The sequence below is a fragment of the Silene latifolia genome, chromosome 6 (assembly GCF_048544455.1).
Source record: "Silene latifolia isolate original U9 population chromosome 6, ASM4854445v1, whole genome shotgun sequence".
In the NCBI taxonomy this organism is placed as follows: Eukaryota; Viridiplantae; Streptophyta; class Magnoliopsida; order Caryophyllales; family Caryophyllaceae; genus Silene; species Silene latifolia.
The window spans coordinates 49112092-49122140 of record NC_133531.1 but is presented as its reverse complement, the minus strand read 5'-3'; the positions used below and the strand labels follow the sequence as shown (position 1 = coordinate 49122140).

The 10049-nt window shown below is 40.2% G+C and overlaps 2 protein-coding genes across 2 annotated transcripts; one reads left to right on the top strand and one right to left on the bottom strand.

Moving 5' to 3' along the window:
* Positions 1–869: 869 nt before the first annotated feature.
* Positions 870–4081, bottom strand: LOC141588053 (uncharacterized). Its single transcript, XM_074409510.1, has 4 exons — positions 3806–4081; positions 2989–3580; positions 2176–2884; positions 870–1851 (listed from the first exon to the last, which is right to left on the bottom strand). The coding sequence occupies exons 1-4, from the start codon at positions 4079–4081 to the stop codon at positions 870–872; spliced, it is 2559 nt and encodes an 852-aa protein (XP_074265611.1).
* A 4462-nt stretch (positions 4082–8543) lies between these two features.
* LOC141588052 (uncharacterized) lies at positions 8544–9360 on the top strand. Its single transcript, XM_074409509.1, has 2 exons — positions 8544–8970; positions 9338–9360. Exons 1-2 carry the CDS (start codon positions 8544–8546, stop codon positions 9358–9360), a joined length of 450 nt encoding a protein of 149 aa, XP_074265610.1.
* The last annotated feature ends 689 nt before the right edge of the window (positions 9361–10049 follow it).

Here is a 10049-nt window from a genome sequence, read left to right as displayed (position 1 = left end):
CGCGGCATCAACTTATTCTTCCTTTTGGACGGAAATCGTTCCTTTCTCAAATGTAACCACACAAGATCACCTTCCTTGAAAACAGGCTGCTTTCGATGTTTATTAGCCTTCTCTTTGTATTTAGCATTTGCCTTCTCAATTTGAGCTCGAACTTGTTCACATACTCGGAGAAATGCAGCTTGTCTTTCTTTGGCTTCAAAACTCAACACATCTTTCTTTGGAATGGGCACTAAATCGATTGGCAGGTATGGATTCACGCCATAGACAATCTCGAATGGAGCTCGCCCTGTCGTCATTGATGGTGTACGATTATAAGCGAATTCAGCATGCGCCAATTTGATATCCCAATCCTTTGTGCTTTTACTAACCAATCCTCGCAATAGACTCCCTAGAGTACGGTTGGTTACCTCGGTCCGACCATCTGTTTGTGGATGGTGTGATGTCTTGAAAAGAAGCTTAGTTCCCATCAAACGCCATAACGTTTTCCCGAAGTAACTAAGAAACTTCACATCTCGATCTGAAACAATAGTAAGAGGTATTCCATGTAATCGAACGATCTCTCTATAGTACAAATCAGCCACTTTAGTTGCATCATCAGTCTTGTGACACGGAATAAAATGCGCCATCTTCGAGAATCGATCAACTACCACCATAATCGAGTCCTTACCCCTCTGAGTTCTCGGCAAACCAAGGATAAAATCCATGCTTACCTCATTCCATGGCTGTACAGTGCGGGCGGAGGTGTATACAAGCCCTTGGTGAATGTGCTTTTAGCCTTTTGACATACCACGCATTTCGCCACAATCTCTTGCACGTCCTTATTCATTCTCGGCCAGTAGAAGTGCTCACTTAGGATGTCACTCGTCTTATTAACTCCAAAGTGTCCAGCAATAGCCCATGAGAGCTTCTCGTACCAACAACTCCCTAATCGACCCATTCGGAATGCATAGCCGATTACCCTTGAAGAGATAGCCATCCCGAACAAAGATACAAACCTGTCGGATCAATGATTTCCTTTGAAAATTCTGGATCGACTTGTACGATTCCTTGATATGTTCGAAACCAAGAATCCTTGCATCCAACTCAATCAACAATGAATGCCTTCGTGATAATGCATCAGCCACGATATTAGAACTTCCCGTCTTATATTTTGAAGAAAACGTGAATGATTGCAAAAATTCTACCCATTTGGCATGTCTTTGATTTAACTTTTGCTGTCCATGGATGTGTTTAAGAGCCTCGTGATCAGAATGTAAAATAAACGGCTTTGGACGCAGATAATGACTCCAATGATCCAATGCTCTCACGATTGCATAAAACTCCTTGTCATAAGTTGAATAGTTCAACCTTGCACCGTTTAATTTCTCGCTGAAATATGCAATAGGCCTCTTTTCTTGTATTAACACGGCACCAATCCCAACACCACTTGCATCACACTCGACTTCAAACAATTTATTAAAATCAGGTAGTGCTAAAACAGGTCCGGAGCATAGCTTGCGTTTTACTTCTTCAAACGCCTTTTGGGCGCTGTTAGTCCACACGAACTCTCCCTTCTTGGTTAGCTCTGTAATTGGAGCCACAATCGAGCTAAAACCCTGGATGAACCGTCTATAAAATGATGCTAAACCATGAAAGCTTCGCACCTCTGTAGTTGATTTCGGAACTGGCCAGGCTTGAATAGCATCGACCTTGGATGGGTCCATACTTACCCCGTCTTTTCCCACAATATAACCAAGAAAGACAACACTTGAGACCATAAAAGTACATTTTTCCAACTTACCATAAAGCTTCTGATCTCGCAACACTTCAAACACAGCTCGCAAATGTCGTTTGTGCGACTCTTCATCTTTGCTATAAATCAGGATGTCGTCAAGATAGACCACCACAAATTTGTTAAGGAACGGCCTTAACACTTCATTCATCAACCTCATAAACGAACTAGGAGCATTGCACAATCCAAACGGCATCACAAGCCATTCATATAACCCTTGCTTCGTTTTAAATGCGGTCTTCCACTCATCCCCTTCTCGAATCCTCATTTGATGGTAACCACTCCTCAAATCCAGTTTAGAAAAGACACTTGAACCAGAAAGTTCGTCAAGCATATCATCAAGTCTTGGCATAGGAAAGCGATATTTGATTGTAATGTTATTTACCGCTCTACTATCAATGCACATTCTCCAAGTCCCTTCCTTCTTTGGCACTAATAATGCAGGCACCGCACATGGACTTAAGCTCTCTTGAACATATCCCCTATCTATCAATTCTTGGACTTGTCTCTGTAACTCCTTTGCTTCCTCTGGATTACAGCGATAGGCCGGCTTATTAGGCAATGCCGCCCACGAATCGAGATCTATTTGGTGTTCAATACCACGTAAAGGAGGTAACCCATCCGGTAATTCATCCGGAAACACATCCCGGAACTCTTCTAACAACTCCTGTACCTCACGGTCATCACACACACCAACAGACCCCAATTCACGAACCAGCAGCACATAAGTTCGTTCTCCACGAGCTAAAGCTTCCTCAACCTCCCGAGCCTCCATAAACATACTCCCCTTCTTTGTTTTGGACTCTTTAATCTTATTAGGTGACATAGGTTTCAGATTATATCTCACATTACCCTTCATCACGCTATACACATTAGCTCTCCCGTCATGTTCAACCTTTCTATCGAATTGCCAAGGCCTACCCAACAGAATGTGGCATGCATTCATAGGAATTATATCGCACCACACCTCATCAGCATAGGGTCCTAAACTCAACGAAACTAAGGCTTGTTTCTTAACTTGAATCCCATTCTCCCCATTCAGCCAATGCAATTTATATGGTTTAACTCGGTCTTTAGTTTGCAATTTTAGTTCATCAACAAGGTCCCTTGCTACTACATTAGCACACGATCCACTATCAATAATAAGATTGCAAATTTTACGGTTTACCTTGCACCGAGTATGGAAGATTTGCTCCGTTGTTCATTCTCAAATGAACCCGTTTCCATATGCAAATTACGCAGCACTAAGCACTCCTCGTCACTCAACGGATCCAAATCATAGACTATTCCTTCACCATCAGTTTCAACACTCCCTTGGACTGTTTCTTCCTCTGGCGTGACAAATACGGGAATCAAATCACATAATTCTTGAGCTGTTAGGGCTCGTTTCTGAGGACATTCGTTTGCTATATGTCCATAGCCTTGACACTTGAAGCAACGTCTCAAAGAACTCCCCTTTGGCTCGGCAACACCCTTTCCTTTGTCCTTGGGTTCTTCTTTCGGGATTTCTTTAGCCTTGCTAGGAGCTGGCCTGGAATATGAATTCGTTCCCGAACTTTGTCCCTTGGAATAAGCATGAGGTTTTTGTGCCTTATCATGTTTCTCGAACTTCCATGCTAATCGACACACATCATTAAAACCTTCATAATTCTGGATCTCGACTCTTTTAGCAACTGCGGGTGTTAGGCCCTTGATGAATCTCGCCACCCTTAGCTCTTCTTTCTCCTCAAGATCGCATACAATCGACATCTTCTCGAATTCTTTGATGTATTCAGTCACCGTCATGCTTCCTTGCTCTAAAGATTGGAGCTTTAAGTAGTTATCTTGTTCATAATCCCTTGGCAGGAATCGTCTCATCAAGTGCTTCTTTAATTTGATCCAAGACTCGATCTTGTCTTTTCCTTCCTTTCTTCTTTGTTTTTTCAGATTTTCGTACCATAAAGATGCATACTTTGTAAGCTTCAAGATTGCAACTTTAAATTGCTTCTTGTCATCGTATTCTTTATACTCGAAAACCCTTTCAGCTTGTCTTACCCAATCCAGAAATTTTTCCGGATCCATCTCGCCATCAAAGTCAGGAATATCGAGTTTTAAACCCCGATCATCATCGTTCTTATTTTTTGACTTCCTCTTTGGTTTCTCGTCCTCTTCTTCAGATTCGGATGGAGTGTCCGATTCTTTTTTCTTCTCTTTAGCCTTCAACATGCTTGCTATATTTTTCAACACATAAGCCATCTGAGCCATCTCCAATTTCAGCTCGTTATGACCATCTTCCCATGTTTTCGGACCTTCTTCACCGTCTTTAACCATGATTAGCAACGTCCCAAGACAGATCTATTAAGGAATAAATCTGAACTTAGCTCTGGTAACCAATTTGATGTAAAACAGTATGGAAAAACGAGAATGAACAGATCGTTGAACTGTTCGTTTGAGTTTGTTAATTCTGTGATTGTGTATGTCGTGATAATTAGTAAATTTGCAGCGGAAATTGTGTTGTTTGGACTGATTATTTCGTGATTATGAATGTAACTGGATAGTATGGTGAATTCCTAGTCCTAACCTCGCAAGGTGTCAAACGCAGATTCACGCAATCGACCTCGCAAGGAAGATCTAAAGATTAAGCTCGCAAACCTAATCAGAATAATGCTCACAAATGTAAACAATTTTTATTGCTGGAAATTCGATGGTGTTTCTCTGATCATACACGGCCTAATATACTCCTAAACGAGGTCACAATTCGACCCAAACCCTAGCTTGGAAATTAAGCTATCTTTCCTTTTCCTAAACTAACTAGGAAAATTATTCCCCTTTCCTAAACTAACTAGGAAAGTAATTAAAATACTAAAAACTAGAATACAATCAGATTTAGGGTATTCTAATTTGACTAGGATTAGGAAAATCTAGCTTTCCTAACTTTATTAGAAATAGTAATTAACTAACTTATTATTCCTACACGATTTAGGAAACCGTGTATCCTAACCATCCTAGGAGCCGTGATATGCAGCCCCCATGCCTTCCCATTTTAGCATCAACACATTACTCGATCCAAGCTCAAATCCTTTTACTAGTTGAGTTACATTTCGACTAATAAGGATCTCATTTGCTTGTTCCGAACATGCTCCTGCATCACTCGTTGTGTGAAGCATTTGTCCATGTATATTAGTCATTGTGACTCCTTGTGTGAATAATTTATCCTTGTCATTGTGACTCGTTAGGTCAACCAATTGTCCTTGTTCATTAGTCATTGTGACTCGTTGTGTGAACCATTTGCCCTTGTTTATTAGTCATTGTGTGAACCAATTGCCCTTGTTTATTAGTCATTGTGACTTTTTGTGTGAAGCATTTGTCCATGTTTCATTGTGACTCGTTGTGTGAATAATTTATCCTTGTCATTGTGACTCGTTGTGTGAACCATTTGTCCTTATTTATTAGTCATTGTGACTCGTTGTGTGAAGTATTTTTCCATGTTTATTAGTCATTGTGACTTGTTGTGTGAATAATTTATCCTTGTCATTCTGACTCGTTGTGTGAACCATTTGTCCTTGTTTATTAGTCATTGTGACTCGTTGTGTGAAGCATTTTTCCATGTTTATTAGTCATTGTGACTCGTTGTATGAACCTTTTGTCCTTGTCATTGTGACTCATTGTGTGAACTAATTTTCCTTGTTCATTAGTCATTGTGACTCCTTGTGTGAACTATTTGTCCTTGTTTATTAGTCATTGTTACTCGTTGTGTGAAGCATTTGTCCATGTTTATTAGTCATTGTGACTCGTTGTGTGAAGCATTTGTCCATGTTTATTATTCATTGTGACTCGTTGTGTGAATAATTTATCCTTGTCATTGTTACTCGTTGTGTGAACCATTTGTCCTTGTTTATTAGTCATTGTGACTAGTTGTGTGAAGCATTTGGGTTTATTAGTCATTGTGAGTCGTTCTATGAACCTTTTCTCCTTGTCATTGTGACTCATTGTGTAAACTAATTTTCCTTGTTCATTAGTTATTGTGACTCGTTGGGTGAAACATTTGTCCATGTGTATTAGTCATTGTGACTCGTAGTGTGAGCCAATTGTCCTTGTTCATTTGTCATTGTGACTCGTTGTGTGAAGCATTTGTCCATGTTTATTAGTCATTGTGTCTCGTTGTGTGATGCATTTGTCCATGTATCCTTGTCATTGTGACTCCTTGTGTCGACCAATTGTCCTTGTTCATTAGTCATTGTGACTCGTTGTGTGAACCATTTGTCCTTGTTTATTAGTCATTGTTACTCGTTTTGTGAACCAATTGTCCTTGTTCATTAGTCATTGTGACTTGTTGTGTGAAGCATTTGTCCATGTTTATTAGTCATTGTAACTCGTTGTGTAAATAATATATCCTTGTCATTGTGATTCGTTGTGCGAAGCATTTGTCCATGTTTATTAGTCATTTTGACTCGTTGTGTGAAGAGAATTCAGCCGAGCATTCCTCTTTTGAACCCGGTTTTGGACCTTGCACAAGATTGAGGTCTAACATGAATTCCGTCTAAGAAGTCGTGCCTTTTTCCAGCATGGGATTAATCTTTGGTGAGTTTGGGACGTTTTTGTGTAGGAACTTGTATCCCAAAGCTTTTCCTATCATTGAGTTTGCCAAGCTTTTAGAACAGCGCGCAATCAGGAACATGGCTGGAGCAGGCTTCGTTTTATGTGCATTATGTCGCTATCAACATTCCTCTTTTGATCAAACATAGCTCAAGGGCCCTTAGAAGAGTATTTGCAGCATTGCCAAAGTCTTCCAAGTGAGTCCAAGTGTGCATAAACAAGACTTGAGCTAGTAAACAAGGGATTGTTGTACTATTAGTTTACTTTCTATCTTTTATGCTTTATGTCCTTTTCTTTTCTGATTTCTTGTAAGGTCCTTGGCTGCCGTGTTTGGTGGTATTAGCAGCTCTTTTTGTGGCCATAGGATGCTATCTTAGATGAAGGGAGGAGATTGTCTTGCTTGTCCTATAAAAGCAAGCACAACCCTTAGACAAAATCAGATTATTTTGAATGAAAAAACCCTAAGAAGCAACCTGCTTTCTTTCTTCTTTATCTTTGCTTTGTGCTTGATAAAACTCCCTTGCTTAGTGCTAGGAGGTTGGATAAGTCCTTTGCTAAGTGCTTGGACGAGTCCTAGGCTTAATTCATTGCTTTGTGTTCGAATTAAGTCATACCTTGAGTCCTAAACAAGCTGAGTTTTCTTTGTTTGTCATTTGGGAATTTCGTGTCTAATATCAACTCAAATCTGATAGTTTTAGTTCAAATTGGTATCAGAGCTTTGGTTAACAACAAAAATCCTTTCTTTGTGAGTTCATTATACCCTAACCACATTAAAAACACAAAAAAACAACCATGAGTGAAGAAAGGATTGCTGGAATTGAAACACAAGTTACTCAACTTTCTGAAAAATGTGATTTGTTGCTAGAATCTCTCAATGTTATCATGGCTAATATTCCAACACCACCACCAAGAGGAGGACGACCACCTAGAGGCAGGGGTAGAGGCCGTGGCTTCATGGGGAGAGGACGAGCTCATGGTGGCCATGAGGAAGAGGAGCTTTCTGATTCGGAGGAGTCCATGGCCGAGGCCTTTCATGGAGAGCCCAACAAAGACTTAAAGGTAGAAATTCCTGATTTTCATGGTAGTTTAAACCCCGAGGATTTGTTAGATTGGTTTAGGACCATTGAAAGAGTCTTTGAGTTTAAAGGTTATTCTGATGGCAAAGCTTTTAAAGTTGCAATCTTGAAACTCAAAGGCTATGCCTCCCTTTGGTATGAGAACTTAAAAAATCAGAGAAGAAGGGATGGTAAGGAACCTATTAAGTCTTGGTTAAAACTGAAAAAGAAGCTTAATGAGAAGTTTATACCTAAAGAGTACACTCAAGACATTTTCATTAAGCTCACACAACTTAAACAAGACCAACAACCACTTGAGTCATATCTTAGAGACTTTGAACAACTTACTTTGCAATGTGAACTCAATGAGAAGCCCGAACAGAAAATTGCTAGATTTGTTGAAGGGTTAGATACTAAGATTGCTCATAGGGTTAGAATGCAACAAGTATGGTCCTTTGATGAAGCCGTTAACTTGGCTTTAAGGGTTGAGAAAATGGGTAAAGGGAAGGCTACAACCACCAAACCAACCACCAAAACAGCCACCTTTAGACCCCCAACCAGTTTCAAAATCAATGAACCACCCTCTCAAAACAAAACCACCATACTTGACAAGGGAAAAGCAGCCAAACCTCACAAAAAAGACCATGCCTCTGAAAAAATGTTACCAATGCCAAGGTTATGGTCACTTTGCCAAAGAATGCCCAACCAAGAGAGCCCTTAGTAGCTTTGAAGTGGTTCATTGGGGAGATGATGAGATTCTTGTGTGTGATGAGGAAAGGGAAGGAACGGACCATGAGGAGGATGATGTGGTTATGCCGGATGCGGGTCTTAGCTTGGTTACTTGGAGAGTGATGCATACCCAACCCCAACCCTTGGAAATGGACCAAAGACAACAAATTTTCAGGTCTAGGTGCACCATTAAAGGGAGGGTTTGTAATCTTATCATTGATGGAGGGAGTTGTACCAATGTTGCCTCTAGTACTCTCATTGACAAACTATCATTACCTACACAAGACCATCCTAGTCCTTATAAGCTAAGGTGGCTCAACAAAGGGGCTGAAGTGAGGGTTGATAAGCAATGCTTGGTTCCTTTTTCCATTGGCAAAAACTATGTAGATGAAGCTCTTTGTGATGTTCTTCCAATGGATGCTTGTCACTTGCTACTTGGGAGACCGTGGGAGTTTGATAGGGACTCGGTTCATCATGGTAAAGACAACACCTACACCTTCAAATTTGGCTCAAGAAAGGTCATCCTAGCACCTTTACCACCTGTTCTCAAGCATATTCCAACACCCTCCATGCTTGAACCATCTAAGGAAGTGTTGCTAATCAATGGGGCAGAAATGTTGCAAGAGTTAAAGGAGGATAGGGACGTGTATGTGCTTATAGCCAAGGAAGTGGTGGGAGAGCAAGAGAAGGGGCTGCCTAGTGAGGTCCAACGCCTACTCAAAACCTATGGTGATGTGTTTCCAAATGAGCTTCCTAGTGGTTTGCCTCCTCTTAGAGGAATTGAACATCAAATTGATTTCATTCCGGGAGCTACTCTACCCAACAAGGCAGCCTATAGAAGTGATCCTAAAGCTAGCCAAGAATTGCAACAACAAATTGGAGAGCTCATGAACAAGGGTTTTGTGAGGGAGAGCCTTAGCCCTTGTGATACGAAAATGATGCCAGAACTGGTCGAAATGAACAGTCTCAGTGACTGTTCAGTTATATGTGCAGAAGAAGCAGTCTTAGTAGCTGTTTACTCGGTTACTTGGCGCCCAAGGAAGAGGTGTCGAGACTTCTTTCCTAAAAGAAGTCATATCTTAGTTGAATTAGTATAAGTTATTTATTTCCTATTTGTGTTAGAAGTTCTACTTTCCTAATTAGTAGCTTATTCGGTTTTAGGAAAGTTTACTAGTTTCCTAAATTCAGTTTTCCTATTATGTTTTAGAGAAGTATTTCTTATATCTTTAAGGAGTGTGTAATAAGGCAATTATAATTGCCATAGAAGTCTTAATCTACACGAGTAGATCTAGGAGATCGGTTTAAGGAAGCTTGTTTCCTTAATCGGTTTAGGAGTTTTTTTGTTAGTATAAATAGGAGTCATTGTATTATTATTTTAAGCATGATATGATATAGATTGAGAATTAATAAAAATCAAAGTTGTTGCTTTGTTTGTGTTTGCAAGTTTTGTAAACATAGGATCGACGCGTTTTCGTTCCGAAACTGTTATTGTTTGACGTTTTCAAACTCTAACCCGATTGATAGCAATAGGTCTTGCGATTCAATCACCATTGTTCGATCTATAGGTCTAGATCGCGCAAATATCCCATTGTTTCGATTTCAAGACAGATTTCGAAGCAAATATCCCTTTTTCATTATTGTTCTTTATCCTATTAAACCGCTTCCGCGCAATTTTTCGTATCATAAGTGGTATCGAGCTTGGCTCTTGATTTCCTTAAAACAAGACGGTCCTATGGGGGAAAGGAATATGGAACTTATCAACACGGAGCAACAAGCTCAACTCTTTTATACCAAGTGCCAAGTGAATGATCGATGGTGTAGTGTGATCATAGATGGAGGAAGTTGCACCAACGCTGCCTCATCCGAGATGGTAAGTAAACTTGCTTTGTCAACTACAACTCATCCTAAACCATACACTT

Coding starts and splice junctions, on each gene's coding strand:
- LOC141588053 (XM_074409510.1), bottom strand. CDS start 4,081: ATGGTTAAAGACGGTGAAGAAGGTCCGAAAACATGGGAAGATGGTCAT. Junction 3,581..3,805: donor CGGAAAAATTTCTGGATTGG/GTAAGACAAGCT, acceptor AACTACTTAAAG/CTCCAATCTTTAGAGCAAGG. Junction 1,852..2,175: donor AAGGAAGGGACTTGGAGAAT/GTGCATTGATAG, acceptor CCTGATTTATAG/CAAAGATGAAGAGTCGCACA.
- LOC141588052 (XM_074409509.1), top strand. CDS start 8,544: ATGGATGCTTGTCACTTGCTACTTGGGAGACCGTGGGAGTTTGATAGG. Junction 8,971..9,337: donor CAACAAGGCAGCCTATAGAA/GTGATCCTAAAG, acceptor ATTATGTTTTAG/AGAAGTATTTCTTATATCTT.